Source organism: Cygnus olor, chromosome 4 (genome assembly GCF_009769625.2).
Source record: "Cygnus olor isolate bCygOlo1 chromosome 4, bCygOlo1.pri.v2, whole genome shotgun sequence".
NCBI lineage: Eukaryota > Metazoa > Chordata > Aves > Anseriformes > Anatidae > Cygnus > Cygnus olor.
Window position 1 is genome coordinate 6,517,847 of NC_049172.1, and position 20,238 is coordinate 6,538,084.

At 40.7% G+C, this 20,238-nt stretch overlaps 1 protein-coding gene across 2 annotated transcripts in view; it reads right to left on the reverse strand.

Moving 5' to 3' along the window:
- Positions 1-3,523: 3,523 nt before the first annotated feature.
- Positions 3,524-20,238, reverse strand: part of NFKB1 (nuclear factor kappa B subunit 1) — a 58,061-nt gene continuing 41,346 nt past the window's right edge. For both annotated transcript variants that reach the window (XM_040555587.1, XM_040555588.1), the window contains exons 12-24: positions 19,303-19,425; positions 18,418-18,513; positions 17,300-17,494; positions 14,807-14,948; positions 11,846-11,960; positions 9,578-9,779; positions 8,353-8,522; positions 7,388-7,490; positions 6,393-6,514; positions 5,959-6,028; positions 5,445-5,617; positions 5,131-5,308; positions 3,524-4,417 (exon numbers count right to left, since the gene is read on the reverse strand). In XM_040555587.1, the coding sequence (XP_040411521.1) occupies positions 4,230-4,417; positions 5,131-5,308; positions 5,445-5,617; positions 5,959-6,028; positions 6,393-6,514; positions 7,388-7,490; positions 8,353-8,522; positions 9,578-9,779; positions 11,846-11,960; positions 14,807-14,948; positions 17,300-17,494; positions 18,418-18,513; positions 19,303-19,425 (1,877 nt within the window). In that variant the 3' untranslated portion in view covers positions 3,524-4,229. The remainder of the gene's footprint in view (positions 4,418-5,130; positions 5,309-5,444; positions 5,618-5,958; positions 6,029-6,392; positions 6,515-7,387; positions 7,491-8,352; positions 8,523-9,577; positions 9,780-11,845; positions 11,961-14,806; positions 14,949-17,299; positions 17,495-18,417; positions 18,514-19,302; positions 19,426-20,238) is intronic.

Sequence of the window (20,238 nt, forward strand, 5' to 3'; positions counted from 1 at the left end):
GGATTAACTTGTACTGTTTTTGCTTGTAGCAGTAGGAATCTTCTGAATCCAGCAAAAATTTGGACAAAGCCTTTGTTGGTCACTCCAGAACTGCTCTACTTTAACACGAGTGTGCTCCAGAAGAGCTGGAAGCTGTTGGGTGAGTGTTGATCATTGTATCTTGAGCTAATGAATGGTCATCATTGTTCTTGTCACTCCAAGGGAGGGAGAGTTGCTCTTTTTCCTTGAACACAGGTAAACAGCACTTCATGGGCCAAGAGAAGGGAGAAAAGATGCTTCCTATACCACTACATGCAAGTAAGATCCTCTCCACAGTCTACAGAATCTCTGAATGTTGCCTATAACTTTCCACTATCACATCTAGCTTTCAAGTCTCTAAATACTGGAAAACTTACAGCTGTGGCAGTGACTCTAAAAAATAAAGGTCAGTTGAACTTTCTGAATAGTCCTTTTTACACCAAATGCAGAGAAGATGTGTAGAGTTCTGTTGTCAGTTTATTTTTGCTCCATTCCACAAGTTTCTGGTGTCTGTTACTGTAGTGCAGTAGCAAAATAATGTAGCAGATCCCAATTACCACAAGTGCAGATTGCTTAGAATTATTTCAGATTTTGATCCTCACTGTAATTTATTTATATGTTAATAATAAACTTGACTGAGGATGCCCAAAGGTTACATCTCCCTATGGACCAGGAGAAAAAGCTTAATTAACTAGCCTTTCTTTTTTTGGTATTGATCCCTTAGAGCATTGCAAGCATTTCCAGATCAATCTCTGCATTCTCTGCCAAGGAGAAGTGTGACTAGCACTCAGAGGGGCAAAACGGCCATGCAGGCTTGTTAGGATCTGTTTGAAGTTGTTGGTTGATGCATTTTGGCCATACCTCCGGTGTTTTATTTGTGCACGGCAGGCTTCCTGCACAGTGATGTTAGAAGAGAGCTCTGCGGTGTGGGCCTTGTTTCTGTAGCCCAGAACCTCTTGTTTCCTCAGAGGTAATGTGGAGTAGATGGGGACAATACCTAGGCCTGCAGGGTGTAGTGAGGTCCACACTTCAACTTACTGTGCCGAGTGAGACAGGTTTCTGTATAACTCCAGTTCATCCAGCCACAGTGCAGAGGGGCCCTGCTCTCAGTACACAGGAGTGTGACAGCTGGGGCTGTTTTCCTATAAGTTCTGATGGGGAAAAAAATGTAAATCCCAGAAATTCTGCTCTGTCTGTTCAGAACTGGAAAAATATTTAAAATAATATTTAAAATATTAAACAAACAAACCCCAACTTACTCTTAGCTTTTGCGAGCTTCAGTGACTCATAGTTCTCAATGTTGTTTCCTCAGAGGTACTATGGAATAGATGGGGGGACAATACCTAGGCCTGCAGGGTGTAGTGAGGTCCACACTTCAACTTACTGTGCCGAGTGAGACAGGTTTCTGTATAACCCAGTTCTAGACAGGAGCACTCGGGCAGTGAGCTCCCGGGCTCCTGCAGGCCTGTTTTTTTTGTTTATTTTGTCACACTTGGGAAACAGGAGTAGCACGTCTTTATGCTCCAGATGTAAGGATAAATCTGTGTCTGAGGGGAGCGAATGAGGCATATCAGTCTCTCGTAGTAGTTACTTGTTATGAAGAACACAGCAGCTTTACATGTTTCTGTTAAGACTTGTCTGCACTGCTTGTACTTTCTCTTGCAGAGCGCGGTTCTTCTGTGTGCTTGTTTCTTCCTCACGGCTGCAAGGAGGCAGCAGTGTACTGTGGCACTGCCACGCCGGTGTGGTGCTGGCCTCCTTCCAGGTGCCAGCAGCATAAGGCAGTGTGCCCCGTACAGGCTGACCACCTACCAACAGAGATAAAAGGTAAGGCAGAAAGCACAAAGCTGCGTGTATGGGCATTTTCTTTTAACTGAGCTGCTTGAGGTAAACAGCAGGCGCTCTGCTAAGCTCCATCTGCCAGACTGGAATGACACAAAAAGAAACAAATGCGTCTCCTACTAGGTGTCAGGACACTTAATGTGCCCTGTGCTTGCTGGTGGGTTCTGCCTCCTGCTCTTGTCTACTCCTGACAAACTGCATGGCTGTAGCGCATATGTAAAGTACCTCAGGTTAAAGGAGATGGGAAAAGCTGCTGTATTACGTGACCTTACTCTGTCACAGAGAAGTTTAGTGTTCCTGTTTGAGTTAGTGAGAATGATTTTAAATTAATATTTTTCTATTGCTAAACCAAAAAAAAAAAAGGTCTGAAGCCTGTTTTGTTAAATAGGCTGAAACAGAGTTGCTTCAAAGGGACTGCAGGGAAAGAAGCTGGCATGTCGTTTACAGTATGTGAATATAGGGGGCCTCAGACAGCTCTCCTGCTGTTTGTTGCATGATCACTCACCTGATGAATAACAGTTATGCAGCATTTGGCCATGAAGTACGTAAGAAAATACAGATTCAAGCATCTTCTGCTGCGCAGGGCCAGAAGCAAGGCAAAAGGTGCTCATCAACAGACAGCTTGCCCTGGTGACCTGCAAGATTGTAGAAACCTCAATGGAAGTCTCTGCCACCCCCCTGAGCTGTGCTGGAAATGATGTGACAGTAGAAGGTATGTTGACTCAGAAACTCTGATAGGGCCGAAAAAGCTTTTCCAGCCCCAGGACATGAGATCTTTTACTGTTTCTGCATAAAAAAAAATAGTTGCGGTTGGAATGCAACAGACAACTACATTCATTGAACAAAAATCCACCAACCTATGACACTGCATCTGTAGGTTATACAGACAGCAGTTGAAAGAAAGCATGGTATTTCTGCTGTTCTGCATCCTGTTTCTCTGGATGTAATTCAGCTGAATATGAAATTATTTCACAAGTTTTTTTTCACTGACCATGGCTTAATTCATTACAGCAAATACTGATTAAAAAAAAGTAAAAATTCTCAAGGTTTATTTTGATTACTTTTCTCAGGAATGACACCAGGTTACTGAAGACTGAACACCAAGAACACCACTGTCAGAGCTCCACCTCTGTGTCAAGACAGCTGACTACAAGTAAGTGGTACGGTATAACGGTGCTTTGCATTCTCATAATGAAATCTGATGCCTGTTCTATATACTTAGTAGGGCCAACATCTGTAAGCATTACTCACCACCTCACTCACCGCAATTACCATGAAACAAAAAGAAATACTGCTCAGGAACACAGTCATAGAAGAGTTTTTAGATAGCCCAAGGAAGAACCATCTCTATGGTTTTGTTGAGATGCTCCAAAGTTGGTTTCAGTATAAATGGCTCTGTGCCGCCATAATTACGCGAAGAGATCTAACCAAGACCACAAATCAGAGGCTTAGTTCCAAAGCACAGATGCTCAGCAGTAGCTGATGCTCCTGGTCTCACCCTGTAAAAGATACTCAAGCTTGAAGACAAGTGACTTTCTACCCTTCATTTATTTTAGTACTGTGAAATCAGCTTATTTTTGTATCAATTCCTAAAACTGAAATGCTAAATCTTCAGTAACTCTATTTGAAAGATGTAAAAATGACAGCAAGTGTAGACAAGGGATTTCATTTTGGGTTTTTATTATAAAAGTAAAATAAAAATAAGCTTTTAAAAAGCACACTTTTTTTTTGAAAGGAACTGATATAAAAAACTATTTACAAGTAGGAAAATGCCAAACTTAATTTTTTTTTTGAATAAGAGGCACAAAAGTTAGGTTTAAATACATTATTTGAACTATACAAGATTCTTTGCTTTAGGATTCTCTTTTCTCTCTGAGTTGTCATTGCTGCAATTGAAGTCATGATTTTTCTTTGCCAGTTGTTCTGTGAGTTTTTTTCAGACAAGTGTGCTGCAAAAATTATGAAGGGAGCAGCTAGAAATTATCCTTTGATTGCTCTGTGTGCCTTACCTCTTTGTGTTAAGTGAGTTGCTATTATGCTTTAACAAGGAGTGACTTTCATCTATAAAAGAAAATCCTCACATGCCAGGAGAGCTCCGTCAGTCATTCAGTGTCTGGTCCTGTGTATTGGTGTGGCAGTAGAGCCCTGGTTCTGGTATGTGGCTTGTTAAGTGGATAAAATTAAAAGCACTTGAGGAAGGAAGCAATGGCCAGGTGTTGCACACTGAAGTTCCCATTGGTTCAAGTTCGTGTGTGGTTCCTTCAGAGTGTTTTTGGTTGTGAGTTTACTTCCCTCTGGCTGGGATGGTGCCGGTGTAATTCTAAATGTCACGTTTGTTCTTGTATCTGCATATTGCTAATTGAGTATTGCTAGTTAGCTATATAATTGCTTTGCACTGAGCTTTCATGTCCATAGCTGAGGTTGATTTTGCTGAGTGTTATTGATGACTTGCTGTTCAGAGAGTCTGAGTAAGTAAAGCTCAGTTTGCGGAAGGAGGTCTCCACACCACTGTCACATGTGCTTTCATTGTCTTGAAATTTGCTATTATAAACTTCACCTGAAAGAGACAGAGATAGAAGGGAAATGCATTACGGTTTGCTTTGCTTCAGCAATGTCCTGAAAAAACAGAGGAATACAACCCACTAGGTTAAAGTTCTTGTATAGGAAAATAACTGTAGCTTTAGATATTGCAATAGGAAAAGCTGTGCTGGATGTTTTTAGTTGACCAGAGCATGTGATCAGCAGCAGCAGTCATTTGTGCAAGATCCCCAAAAGGAGTGTCTGACTGCAAGAGAGCCGTATCCAAGCTGAAGGTGTGATGAGGTCTCGGTATGACTCAAACAGTGGTCACCATATTACAGAGTTCAGTAGTATTTTTCAGAACAGCTGTTTTAAAAAAAAAAATACATAATGCAATCCATTCATGTTGCAAAGCAGCAGAACCCCTCTTTAAGGGGTTAAATTAAGCTTAAGAGGCAAATATGTACAAGCACAGTTTTGAAAGGTGTGAACTCTCATTCCATGACTGAACAAACGATGTTCTATAAAGGGTAAGGTTAGACTAGGATGGAGTTACTGTGTTTGCTTTCTTCCACCAGAACTATCTACAGTATTTGCATGTAGCATGAATGTCTACATTAGGGTGCTGGCAGCAGAACTGGCCTTTGAACAGGGCATCAAGAGGAAACAAATGTTTTCATTACTTAACATGGCCAGGCAGGGGGGAGAAAAAATGGTTTGAAACTCTTGATGTTTTGCTGTCAATTTTACCTGTGTCCCTCTTTGCAAAGGTGGGCGGAGATGATGAAAGAAGAGCTTCTACGGTGTTGTCCTCCTGGTGAGGCTGCCTTTGCGAGATGGATTGTGCGTTCTGAATGATTTCAATGGCTTCCGTGTGATCCATCTGTCTCAAAGCAGCACTCAGCTCTTCAATTGTACCACCAGAAACCTAAGAGAAGAGAACAGCAGATGCTCAGCACCACCCAGGCTAGCTAAAACCAACGGGCCGCACTGTCGCACCATGCAGGAGGACAACGCTCAGCACGCAGCAGTATGTTCTTTATAACCTGTAACAGCCACGTTACCTCATAGTTATCTAGCAGAGTTCTTGATGGGGAAGGGCACAACCTGAAGGCGTTACAAAGTATGCCAAGACCCAGCTTTTGTGCTAGAGTAAACCAGTTTTTGCTTGGGTCACGTACTTCTAATACTTTGCAAAGCTGCATCTTGATGCTTTCATTCAGCTCTCTTATACGTCCTGGGGAACAGAGAAATATGTTTATTATTTATACGAATCATGCACCAGTTCATTTCTAAGCAGAAACAAAGCCAAATTAAAGAGCATCTATTTTAGTGTCCATTGGTGTTTACTAATATATTGGTATAATCTTGAAAATTCAGTACCTTGTGTCCTTGTGACCTACCTCTTTACAGAATCGTGCTCATTCTAAGGATGTGTGTGCAGGGAAGGGTATCCCTCTTCTCCCTTCCCAGCTTACTTACAAGGAATGGTGGGGTTATTTCTTCTGCAAATATGCTTTCAGTACTCAGCTGTTAATTACTAGAGGGATATTGTTAAGTTATCTTTACAGATAATACCTTGTGTCAGTAAGTCCTTCGAAACTGCTGCTGCTGGTTTGTAAGGCTTGTCATTTAATATGTCGTACACCTAAGAGAATACATTAAAGTCAGTATTTAGCAAAACCGGGTTATTTGTCCATTATCTTGACAAGTCACAGTGTATTGTTTATACAATCCAGTTCAACAAAAGTAGTCTGCAAAGTGGGGCTTTCTTCCAATACAATCCCAGTATTATTTCATTTTTTATTTTTTTATTTTCATTTTTATTATTTTCATATTTTATTTTTTTTGTGGCTCAGTAAGTTTATTTTTGATGTCAATTCAGGTGCTCCCATAGTTTGTAAACATTTAAATGACTGTGGAAGAAATTAAAGGAATTGGGGGGGGGAGAGCTGAACTATCATCTAATATTTAAAAAAAAAGCAAAACAAAACAGAGGAAAGATCACATACCTCACAATTGGATGCCATATCCAGTGGTGTTGTCCCAGGTACTATTCCTTCATCATCATCATCATCTTTCATATCCTCTAGATCAAACAGTGGCTCAAAGTTCTCAATGTGAGGATCTGCACCTGGAAAACAAGGGTGCAAGAAAACTCCTAAGAAAATGCTTCAGTACTTAAAATATGTATTCTAAGTTTTGAATTGCAAATCTGCTAATTTAGCTACTCAAGCTAAAAGCTAAACACAGTTTAAGTCAGCAAACAATGTTTTCAATCAGCTAAAGTTAAATACTGTCTCATCCCTGTAAAAATGCTACTTTCTGTTATACAGATAGGAAAAAAAAATGGCAAGCAGCATGTTAAGGCCCAAAGAAAGATTTTAATTATATAAACTGACTTCCAGTCCTGTTCTTGGCTCATGGGACTGTGTACATCCTGAAGCAGTGTTGTGGTGCTTCTTTTTGTAGTGTCAGATAAAAGTATGAATATTATTAAAAGACCAAGCACACAGTTAGAGCACTGGGAGGCTTGGACTTCTGTGTCAAAGGAGAAAACTCAGGTATTAAGGGTCTAAAGAGAACTGAAAAAATGCTCCAGTAAATATTCAAAATAACTCTACCACAGTGATATGAAATAGGAGACACTAACAAACTTATGTTTCAGTGATCTCTTTCTGTCTCTTTCTGTCTGCAGTCCAACCCTTATCCCAACTATGTAACAAGGTCTCTGCTTCTTCAGATAGAAAAAAAAAATACACAAGACATGCTTGAAAGCTTTCAGGAGTGCTTGGGAGGTTTTTTTCCATGACTAATTTGCCTTTTTTAGCCATTAGATGGTGCTAAAGAGTAGCAGAGCACCTGAAAGTAGGACTTCCCAGCGGAGAAACAAACCTTCGTCTTTAATATCTGTCTTCTGCTCTGACCCGTTCTTTTCTGTGTGCAGCCTCCTACCCTGAACTGCCACAGTTAAACAAAATGCTCCTGCAAATATCTGATTCCATACCTGCTGCTTTGAGAACTGCTGCCAATTTTGTAGAGCCCCTTCCAGCTGCTATGTGAAGAGGTGTTGTCCCATCATATGTAGTGCTGTTCACATCTACATCAGTCTAAGTTGTCGTTGCAAGAGAAAAAGAAAAGTGCTATTCATTTATACAATACAGTTGCAGAAACTTGTGTCTCCATAAACATTGCTACTGTGCAAATAAGCACCATTCCACACCTGTTTGCATAAAAACTCTAATCATTGTCTGAAAAGGAGGAGTTAGAAAGTATCTACAACTCTGCACACAAGAATAGATGGTGATTGTACACTTAGAACTACGGCAGGAGACACGGTGTATCAACCCAAATAAGTCAGGTAGATAAAATTCAAAAGCCACTTTGCATCTTGTAATAATAATCAGATAATAAAATAATAAAACTAGTATCTGATTACCCGCAACATTTGGAGGGCGCCGAACTCTGCCTTCCCACTGCCCTTCAGGAGAAGAGCAGACAGGCTGGTAGCAGCACATCTGTGCAGATACCCAGAAGAGCTACCACAGTGGGTGTGCACAATAAAACACACTAAGCTCAGGATGTTAAAGAGATGAGACAAATATTTATGGATACACACAGCTATCTCTCTGTGCACATCTGTATACACATTCCACCTGGCAAAGCTAAATGATTCACTTGTTCCTGAGTGGGTTCGTGGGCTGCTGGGGTTACGCAGTGCAAATTAAACATGGCACATGCAGTCAGGTCAGGGTCACAAACTGCATTCCTCAACTTACGCAAAAGGTTCATTGGCAGCGCTCAACAAGTAATAATAACATCAGCAATAATTTTGCCATTATCCCAATTTAGGCACTCACGTCAATAAACAGAGAAAAGCATTACTTCTGTTCCACAGAAGCACTGGCATATTTTTGAGACTTTTAAAATACATAACTGAAAAGACCTGGGAGAAAGAAATTCTGCCCTCACCTCAAGCAACAGGTAGCCCGCCAAGGGGATGTTCTCTAGTTCAACAGCTAAATGCAATGCAGTTCGTCCAGATTTTTGTTCCTGAGCATTGACATTAACTCCAGCAGCAATCAGTTGTTTGAGACAGGACATGCTGTTTGCCATCACCACCATGTGAATTGCACAGAGACCTGCACAACACAAAACCCATTTGTCGTGTGCATTAATATTTGATAAGTACAGAAATGTCAGAATTATCAGATTTTAAGTGTTGCATACCTTAAGAGTCTGTAAAATGACCGAGTTACTGTAGCTACCTGAGCACAAGTGACTTACTTTGCTTGTCTATGTACTAAAGATGGTGTTAATAAAAATGTTCTTTGTGCATAAACTGGAACTAGTTGTGTTGCTGGTGGTGACTCAATGCCATACACAAAAAAAAAAAAGCAAATTGGAAGGTGGAACAGAAGGGGGGAACTAAAGAGCTCACCTAGACCATCTTTTTGCCTTAAAGGAGATTAAATCCCTTCAAGAAACATTCTGGGGCATAACTGATGCATCTGTAAGGTCAGACAGCCCTATCACCTCAAAAATCAACCATGGTGGCTCAAAAAGAGAATAATAAAGCCTTATATTAAAAAAAAAATAAGTTCCTCAGAAGGGTTATTTATTTTTATTAACACATGTTTTTTTTAAATCACATAATGACACTCTATGTCAGACATTTTACCATCTAGTGCAAGAGTACTAATTTCAAATGGCCTGTGCCATTGAAAAGTGGGAGACTTGGGTCTTTGTGGGTATTTTATAAGCTCTAATTCTGCATGGTCAAAAAGTGCTAGATGTGAAACTTGACACTAGTCCAGAAATTATTTTTGAGGGGATTTCATTCACTAGAGAGGAGGAACCACTTCTTTTTTGGGGGGCAGGGGGAGGATGTTTAAGCAGTGCTTATATAAGGCATGCCAGAAGGAACACAGTGCTTGAAACTCTGTGAGATTAAAATATCTACAGTAACAAAAAGTTCAAATCCATACTGTATAATATGGACATTATCAATCATTATGTTCTGTATAACCAGAAAACCTATACATCTCTGTTCTCTCATCTGTGACTGCAGGCATATAAAAGCAAAAGTTATCGTGTGCACAAAGGGGGAAGGTGCTATTTTCAAGCACTGTTCTCAGAAATGGCGGTGTGCTCATCTAGTAGGTAAGTATAAAACACAGCTGTCATCCTTCCCTACCTTCACCATTGAAAAGGTCGACCATCGAAGATATCTTCTTATGCTTGAGGAGTAGACTCAAAATCTTGTCGTCTCCTTCAGCAGCAGCTAAATGCAGGGCAGAATTACCGTGGCGATCCAGAAGGCTGACATCTGCTCCAGCCTTCAGCAAGTCTTCCACCACCTCTGCCTGCTTTGTGATTACTGCCAGGTGCAAGGGGGTCTGCAAGTGACAGAAGTGAGCCATGAGAGGACGAGCAGCAGCCACAACACTGACCAGAGATCTCTTAACCCAACAAAAGCTCCTTGTGTGAGATGTTACTCCACTTTAAAGCTCACACAGGGGAAAAGTTTGCGCACGTACTTTTTTCTACTGTACACTACAGATAGGGTTTTTATTTGAAATAAAAGCCACCTTGCTGCCATCAGCACTCAGACTTTGGGAGGAAGAAAGATGTTGCCTACTCTCTAAGACCAGGGGACTGACCTGGCCATTTGGGAGTTGCAGTGCAAAGGACTTGGGAAACGTCCCAGGGATAATCCCTGTACCCAGGTGCTGTAACCCTGCTTCCAGCTGCCCCATAGCCAAGCTCCTACCACAGAGGAAGTCCACGTGCTTTCTAGAACCTCCTAAAGTCTGCCTTTCTCACTAAACCATGCTCTAATTTTGTTCCTAAAAAGCAGGTTCTGAGACATGGGTTTAGGATCTCCTTATCCCTTAAAATGACTCTAGACAGAAAAAGAAAATCTTGCTGTTCTGCGCATTTGTCAAAGTGCAGATTACACAGCATCTTGGCTAGCTAGCTGATTCTATTTGCAGGTTTTCCATTTTTGCACAGATACCTGCAGCACTGAGAGAATCTCAGGCTGAGAGGTTTCAAGTATTTCCAAATGTTGATTGTATACTGTGTTCTTGACCATCTTGCCAGTAAACAGCATCACGGGTAACACTGTCAAAGATGTATGTATTTAACAGTAAGGCATTCCAGTGAGGTTCGGGAAATCATATTCCTAACACTAATATAATCCGAAAAAATGCACGAGATTCCATCTCTGTCCTATTATTCTGACATTAACAGATATGCCTAATAAAAAGGACTAATTCCAGCTTTGTACAATAAGCTTGTGTTTGTTAACAGAATTGCCAACACATTTGCAATTACTGAATTTACAGGATACGTGTAGGATTCATCTTTCAGAATATCTGTAGAGAAGAAAAATCCTGGCTTAAACCTACATTTCCTCCCATCACTGGCCTAAGGTTTAAGTAGAAATAGAACAGCTGTAGAGGTCCTGGCAGTTAGATTTATGTCTTGCATGGAGCACAGCTTTGCTTCCTATTTCTGTTAAACAGAGGGCACACAGAATTCAATTGAGAATCTTCTTGCTTTCATTGCCTTCCATATTTCAAGCTTCCTTTATGTGAACATAAAAATGAAATGTGAAAGAGAACAAAAAAGTCAAAATAAACCCTCTGGGATTATCTGTGTAGCATAAAGTCCCGGCTTTGCCATTTACAGCTTGGAGCTGAACAGAAGGAAACGGCACAAATGTCAAGAGTGCTGCCATGCAAAGTCCAGCTGGCTCCCTTTGGGACAACTGAATGGTGCACACACTTGAAAAGAGTTTCTTTTACAGGCAGGTTTCCACAGCTCTTTTTAAAGCCCATCTGAGTTACAATACAAAAAACTCGGACTGTGTCCTAGATCAAGTTGAGAGAGAACTGTGCCAGGCTGCTAAGAGGTCTTTTTCTACTAGGTAAAAGGTATGGGGATGTTTTTCTTTGTTTTCTGATACACTGTGAACCAAGAAATGAAAGGGAAATGTTGGTGCTCATATGATGGGCACAGGTACCACCCGGGCTACAGGAAAGCAGAGTTTGTTACAGCTTTCACAGCAACTGACAACTCATCCTGACTTATCCTATGTTAAAAAGTCTAAAAGAGCCCAGAGTTGTCTGTAATCCATACCACTGGTTTAATAACAGAGAAGCCAAATAATGAAGACATAGTCTGAAGAACTTAGTATTTGGGGTCTACTCTAAAATAAACACACGGAGATGTTTCTCTCAACATCAAGGGGAGTTATGAATTAAAACAGTGAAAACATGCTCCTGTTCTTCCACCACCTTACAACGTGTCACTGTGTTCCTCTGTGAATTTCTCAGCTGGTTTGCATTACAGTCTGATCTGGGCTCACTCCAATGAACAGAAGAAAAATAAGACAGCAAGTAGCACAATTTTTGCTGGCAGAACAATCAACATCACCTATCCCACCACAACAGCATACCTGATAAAGGTCATTCCTCATGTTGATAACGTCGTTATAATTCAAATCTGGGATCACGTCCAAGAGGTTTTTAACCAGTTCTGTATGAAGGTGGATAATTGCTAAATGAAGGACGCTGAAACAAAAAAACAAACAGATTATTTTCAGATATTTAACAGATTATTTAAGTATTTTCAAATGTATTCTATAAATTCTAAGATCATGTACATCTGACTGAATTCTGATAGAAACATTTGACTATTAGAAGTTGTGAATCCAGCACTAAAAAGCAGCACCTAAAATGAATCCTAATATTAAAAAAGGCTAGTCAGATCATAGCTGTGTTTAACCCTTCAATCACAAAAGCAGAATCAGGTTGGATTTTGCGGGTCCTGAGTATGACTTAACTACTAGTCTAATAAGTAAAATCTTTTTATCACGTAAGAAGAATTGTCTCAGAACTTGTTTGAAATCCCCAGTTTTTGTGCCTTTTTTTTTTTTCATGTTTTGAATTACACAGCACATGAACATCTCTTACTGTCAAAACCTTCCTCCAGAATTTCCACAAGTCTCTACCACCCAAGCAGATTTTCCCTTGGGGGTTTCCCCAGCTCTGCGGGTTTTTCTTTTCTTCCTTTTCAAACAGAAAATGACTAGGGCCTCGGACCCGGTGACTAACAGCCACAGGATTTGCAGCAGTGGCCAGAGATGTCATGTTGAAGGAAAAAACTGTTTTAGGAGTTTGCAGTTACTCTGCATAGCAAGGATCTACTTCTACTGGGCTGACGCAGCAGCCTTTCCTGTGTTCTGCTCCAGAGCCAGCTCCAGCCAGAGTGGCTGGCCATGCAAAACACCGCCAGGAGAAAAGCAGGTTGTGAATCTCATCGCCGCTCTACACAAGAGCTCGATTTGTCTCGTTCCCTTGAGATGTCATTTCAAAGCCATGCTCTTTGTTTTGAAACATACCTTACCAAGCTCTCCCTTATCTGATGTGGCCAGCCTCTAGATTCTTTTTAGCATAGTGCTGGAGACACACAACATCACCACAGGACATCTCACCTTAGAAACAATTTGCTCTTCTGTTGCCTTTACTTCTCTTTCCTGTAGCAAATATTTTAATTTAGCCCCGTGGAGGCAAAGTGTCATAATGCCCTCGGACTTCACGAGATCAGTGGTACCGGTACGAACGCAGTAACAGCGGGTGAGTGCTGCTGCGTGCTCACTGCAAATATATGCTAATCACAGGCTAATGTATTTTGTCTCAAAGCCATAAAACACAACACAGGGTCCCAATGAAGGTATTTTCATTCCCTCGAGACTACTCTGATGAAAGATCAGCAAAACTGTTGTCAGCAACATTTCTTTAATGGCTTAAACAAAAAATTTATAGTCTTTGCCACAAAATTTTAATGACTAAAATGAATGTTTGGCAGAACTGATTTATGAAATTTGGCTTTTTTTTAACAGCTCCTGTGAGAGAGCTGCAAAGCAGTCACCAAAACTTTGTTTTGTTAAATAGCTGCAGAGGAATTTATATGTATTACATGCTCATAGACTAAACTCCTTCCCAGGAGAAAGGCCACATGAGCTTGAGCCTCACATACTTGCAGGTACATCTTGAAACTATTTATCATCACGATTAAGTACTTTGACTTTGTTGAAATGCCCTGCAAATCCAAATCTGGGTAGCACCTTACTGATGTTTAAACGTAGGTCCTGCTTGCTAGGACTGAGATCAATACTCCTTCCCCTCCAAAAAACAAACAAAAAAACAACAACAAACACATGCAGAAGCTGTATTGTCCCAAGTGCTAGCAGGCTTTATTGCTAGCACCTGCCTCATCTATATTGCTGCTTTCCTCAAAGCAGACATTAGGTTGCCAATTGGGAAGCAAAGCAAGTAGCTAGCTGTGATTTTGCAGTATTTATGTATGCTGTTTATCAGTAATCTGAGGCCTGTTTTCACTGAAAGCAGAGTGGAAGTAGTAGCCTCTCACAGCATAATCAAACAGTAGGGTAGGCCTGTTTCAGTCACTTGTAATTTTCCGTCTAGTTAGAGACCTTAAGGCTTACAGGGCTTCTACTGTACAAAATACTGCAATTTAAGGAAACATAAGAGATTGCACAGGGGCTGCCCAAAGCCTGCCAGCTAAAACAGTGACAATGTGAAAATGTCACTTGCTTATCCAAGAGAGGTTATCTTTGTTTGTGTTCAGAATCACTTCCATTGAATTTGCTTTTAAATAACTACTAATAATCTGTTCCTTGCTGTATTTCAGCTCGAGTCCCACAAAATGTGCATAGCTGTAGAGCAGCAAAATGGATTTCTACTCCAGCTCATGTTATCGAAGGACTGGTCAGGAAATATTAGCAGCAAAGCACCCTCCGAACATCCACGCAATCTCGTGGAAGACGACAGTACACTACAGACACAAGCAAGAACAAAATACAGTCCTCTGGGAAGAAACTGGTGTCAGTGGGAGAAAAGCAGCAAGGACCCACTAGCTATTATTTCTACGCCTCCTAGCGCATCTGCAACTTAAAATTCCCAATGAAAAGTAAAGGATTTGCATGGAATAAAAAGCAGGCCACTCTCCTTCAGCACAAAGCTGATGATCCCCATCAGCTGTGTCTCATGATGTGAGCACAGCACTTCACACTGCGATGATTGGAAGTAAAAAGAAGGCAGGCAAACTCACAACATCCTTGACACATCCTCATACACAGGTTATTTTCTGAGGGGTACTGGAATAACAAACTTTGTGATGGAAGCAACTTTTCTGCAAAAGCAGCACAAATTTCTAATTTGCAACTGTACCTCTCCCAAACAGCAGAAAGGGGAATGATGTTCATTTGATTGATGTTCATTTGAGTGGTGCTGTAATCCACAACCAGCACCCACAGGAGATGGGACAAACTGACTGCCATCAAAGAGGTGACTTTCAAGCCAGCAAGCAGAGGTCCTTGCCAGCAATGACTTACTTGTCTCCGTTATCATCCTGGACAACGGTGAGATGGCGCTGAACAGCCAACAGCATCTTCACATCTCCAGTTATAGCATAGTCAAAGAGAGCATTGCAATGGCGCTTGGCAAGCTGCATTGCCTTCTCCAGGAAGGGACCATCTGCAAGGCAAAGTTTTACTTTCATCAGCTCAGTTGTCTTCCCTGCAACACCTCCCTCTTTTGGCAGGGGTTTGTGCTGCCACAGAAATACAATGCAAACCAGAAGCATTATTTGCTGATTCACTGAGACAGGTTGTTAACTACTGCTGAGAGGACCGGACAGAGCGAATGAGTCCCTGGGAAGGAAAAGGAGGTGCACTCTGAGCATTCAGGCTGTAGGAACCCTGGGAATGGTGAAACTCTGGAAGCCACCTTTAGTTTGAGTGGCACTGAATTCATTCCATTTACATGCATTTGTGTGCAATGAAACAAAAGGAGCAGAAACTTGGATCTTAGATATAAGCAACAGCTAAGGACTCTTGTCCATAGAACACTTAAAAGGTCACCCTAGCTGCTCTGCCAATACCTTTGTGGTTCTGTATTGTCAAGAAACTAGCGAAAATGAAACAGATGAACTTTCAAACCACAGTCGTCATTCTGGGAAGCAGTATCATCCGAAACCAGCCTGTATTCTCAACAGTTTCGTGTTTGTATAAAACCATGTAAGGTTCGAAATAACTAACAGCAAACAAGTAAAACAGATGTTGTCATTTAAAGCACATGTAGGGAGGGAATACCCAGGATTTCCAGCTACACATAACCAGGGATTTAGTCTCAGTTAGATGTGTATCCCTGGTGAAAATGAACACATCATTTCTGTAAGCCAACAGCTTACTCAGCTATCCATGAAGCTTATTGTTCTGGCCCATAGATCACTGCGGTTCCTATGCTATGTGCCTAGAATGATATATTGTTATTTGCTGTCTACCTCTTAACACTAAATAATAGGATTAAATAGATGTTTACAACATATCCAAGGTAAAGGGTGTTAAGCAATTCTGTCTTTTCTCATAAAATATGCATGTCCAAAAAAATTGGATGCTGAACCTCTGCTTTCGCATGGCAAGCACATAGAAAAAATATCCTTCAAAATACCAGAAGATAGCATCTTTTAGTCTAAAAACTATGATGTTCTAACCTGCAGCAGCCATTTCATGGAGTCTGTTCTTCTGCATCTATTCTTTACATAATCTGGAAACTGAAATTGTCTCCTTTCATGCAATTACAATAGATAAGGAAAATAAATAGCCAGCTGCCTGCCTACAATGTACATTACTCAGGAACAACACTCTCTTTGGTGACTCCTAAAGTGAAATTATTTTACTTCACATATCAGCCAAAGATTTTGTTCTTTGAATCAGTCACAGGATTCATCACAACCAGAACCACAAGCAGCAAGTTCTTCACCTTTTCTCTAGAGCACCATCCGCTCCTCAGACCACAAGAAGCTACACCTTGGAGGTTTTTACAAATACAACCTATCTACTATGCAGCTCTGGTTTCCCAAGCCACAGTCTGCAGGGCTGTTAATAGCAAGTGTCACAGAGGACTGATACCCAAAAGATAACATGCTCTCTCCCTGACCAAGGACAGAACAACAGAAGTGGTCTAGATCACATCGCACTTGCTGAAAGCAAACAAAAAAAAATCCTTACCACTCAATTCTTACCACTACCATGTCTCTCTAGTTCAATTGTTTTTTTTTGTTTTTTTGTTTTTTTAATGTGATGAGAAGCATGGTTACTCAAGGCCTTTAAAAAAGTGATTAGCAACTCTTTAGAAAAAATAGCCTGTAGACATGCAGGAAAAGGAAGTCTTACTGCCTGTGAAAGGGTGATTTGTAGTTTTCACTTATTTAAAATCTACTTCTAAACCATTCTTACTAACTACTCCTGCCTTCCTCCCCTTTTGTTCGCTGGTTTGATGCATAAAAGGTTTGCTACCAAACTGTTATTTTACTGTGTACTCGTTGCATGGAAACAAACACGGTTTACATTTTAAATTTAAACCTTTCATGCTACTTCGCATGCAATTTAACAGCAGAATTACAATGAAGAACTACACAGAAATCACACAGACATTCTTTATACTCATCCATTAAAGCCTATCAAACATCAAAAGCCAAGTCAACCAGTGAATAGTATTCCAAGTACTGCCACTGTTTTCAGTGAACCTCAGACAGTGTTATTACAATGCAGTGTTAAATATGCCCAGCAGGCTAAGCTATCTCATCTCCTTGCACAGCAAGCGGAAGCTCAGTTGGCCAGTGACAGTACAAAGCAAAGGTGTAGAACTATCTACCCAACTATGTGTGGGGAGGGACCTGAGATCTGGGGGAACTGTTTCCTCAAAGAAGAATTATCATATTTTGAAAACAGCAGCAGACGTTATGGAGTTTCCAGGCCTTTAACACGAGCTTTGCTCCCTATGGCAGTCTGATCTACCTTAAATATATTTACTTGTTCACTTACCTTGCCACCTGCAATCTGCTTCGTTTACTTCACCTCTACAGGATGAAGCATCCTCCTCCTTCTCCTCATTAACACCAGAGGTTCTGCACTCATTCCTCTCCATAGTTTCCATTTTCATGTCATGCACCATGTTGCATTTGTCACTTGGTTTATCAGACCTCTTCCTATCTTTTTCAGCTGTGCAATTTGACAGTCCTTCAAACATAAATTAATACCATTAGTGTTCAATACTACTGCTTTTTTATGCAAATGAAAGCTCAACTAGCCACAAACAAACCCTGAAGAACTGTGCATAAAATTTACTTTGATATAGGTGTTATCATTAAACACTCATGAATCATAATACTCCAGATGCCAGCTCACAGGGATGGATGGAGCAATGTAACTTGCTCTAAAGTGATTATGTCTTTGCCAGCCTCTGCTTTACAGATAAGTTTTTATATACCAACAACGGGAATACCTCTTCTCTGAAAGTACAACAATCCAAGTCTGAAATATTCCCAGGAAATCTACCAAAATAATCAGATATATTTTTGCCTTTCTGACAGCAAATTCATCCCTCAGAATTTAGAAATAACTACAGAATATTCAACAAGTAGATTTCATGTGGGTCTCTATTTTAGGAAGACAGGGACATCCTTATTATTAACTTAACCTTTCCATTGCTTCTTATGTTATTTCTTCTGGCTACTGTGTAGCACCAGACTCTGGCAACAAAGGAAGATACCTTTTATCTGGTCTAGTACTTTAGTCATCCCCTAATCAGCACATTCAAGCAAGAGAAAGGGCTGGTGCTTGAAGCGTACACTGAATATATAAAGCATGCTGAGGGGTTTTGGTGACTGCTTCTCAGGGGTTAGCAGTAAAAAGGAAAATGCACACAGTGTTTAAGGTGGACTTGAACACAACTGAAAAGAAGCAGAGCAATATAATGTATACAAGCCTCTGTGCTACCAGAGGTTCTAGGAGTGGCTCTAGGGAAAAAGCTAACCTTCCACAGCACACTTAAGTTAAACATGCATCACAGCACATTGTTAAACATGCATAACCTCAGCTCATACTGTAAAAGAAAAAGACTGTCAAACTCAATTAAACTGTTGCAAGAACGACATCTTTACCGTTGCCATGTTTCATTCCAGCATTGGACTTTGTTGTGCCAGGGTGGAAATGCATCCCTCCAAAAGCTGAGTAACCGTACGAAGGATAACTGAACCCTAAAGAAAGGAAAAAGATTAAGAATTAATAGAATGACACCCTAAAACAATGAAAATGCAATCTAGAAGAGCACTGAGACTAAAGAGATGAAATTTTATTTTTTACACATTTTGTGGTTTATTCCATCCATTTCAAACAAATTTTCCAAACTGAAGGTGCACTCTACCACCCCCCTTCAAAAACCCAAAGAAATTCTAGATGGCTGACTAGTGACATTCTCAGTCCCCAAATCCCTAAGACCTCACACATGTAATATCGCTAGTACACCGCATTTAAAACTCAGCTGAAACCTCACAAGTTGTCTCCATGCTTGTAAATCACTGTGATTACAACAGATTTGTATTTTGGTGTTATGTTGTACATGTGCTGCTAGCAATGCATGTAACGATTTGAAAACTACTGCTCTGCACCCTTCTCTGAAAAAAGGGCTACTTGTAGTTCAGATGGCATTTGCTGATCTATAGCTCATCAGTGCTCTGCTGCAAGAAATCAAAGCATTGCTCTTATATCCTGCATCTCAGATATGCTCAGGTTTCAATAGATAGAGCACAGCAAGAAATTTACTATAAAGTATCTTGAATTTTATAATAATACTTTGCAGTAGCAGGGTTAATATGCTAAATTCCTCTAGGAATTACTCCTTTATACTAGGTATAAAGATAGGAGAGTCAGATCTCATCTCACTAGAAGTTGATGAATTCCTCATTTCATTTTTATAATCAGAATAATTATCTGCAGGCTCTCAAAGCAGAACCCCTTTCCCTCTTCCCCCCAAACCGCTGTCGTACCAGAGCCAGCACCGCCGCCTCCCCCGCCATACATGCCACCTCCTCCTGCACCGCTGCCTCCGCCGTAGCCATCTGAGAAGTTTGGCATGAGTTTCTGTCGTTTTCTTTGCACTTCTTCTTTATCTGCGTTTCAGGTGAGAAGGAACAGATGGAAAAAGGAGTCACTCTTAGTAGTGGCCATGCACAGAAAAGGATGAATATTCACAAATTACTAGTAAAAATTACTAGTTTATAAGGGAAAATGAGGAGTGCTGTAGAAGAGTAAACACACTTCTAGCCTCAAACAGAACAACCTTGTACATAATGGAGCAGTGAGAATCAAGTTATCGCCAAGTCCCCAGCCAGACTGACAGCATCATTCAGGCCCTCATGGCCTCTGCTGTTCTGTCAGGTGCCTTATGCCTAGACTGGGAGGGACACGTGCAGAAATGTCCTGGGAGGCTCAGAGCTTCCTTCAACAGCAGCTCCTGTCCAGTGGCCTCCAAATTCTTCAATGACTAAGCGAAGTCATGAATCAGCACAAGTGCCTTGAACCAAATACTTACTCAAGAAAATTCATCTTTGGGGAATACAGGCACAGGTTCCTCCACTAAACAAATTCACTTCAGAAACAGACACTTACAAAAAAGGGTCAGCAAATCACAAGACACTTTGATCTCCAACAGCTCAGAGCACCTGCAGTGCCCTTTAAACTTTTGTTTAAGGTTAAGGATGGTGAGAAATGTTGAAAAGAATGTTTGATTGAAATGATTTACTTAAATTAACAGAAAGGCCAACAGAATAAAGACAGCTTATTTTCAGGCAGGATATAATACTGTCAAACCATGCGGAGCAGCAGTAGGCAAAAAAACTAAGAATTTTATCATGTAAGTAAAAAATAATCCTTAGATCTACTGGAAAGCAAAACACAAAGGTTTAGAAAAAGTATCCCAGTGA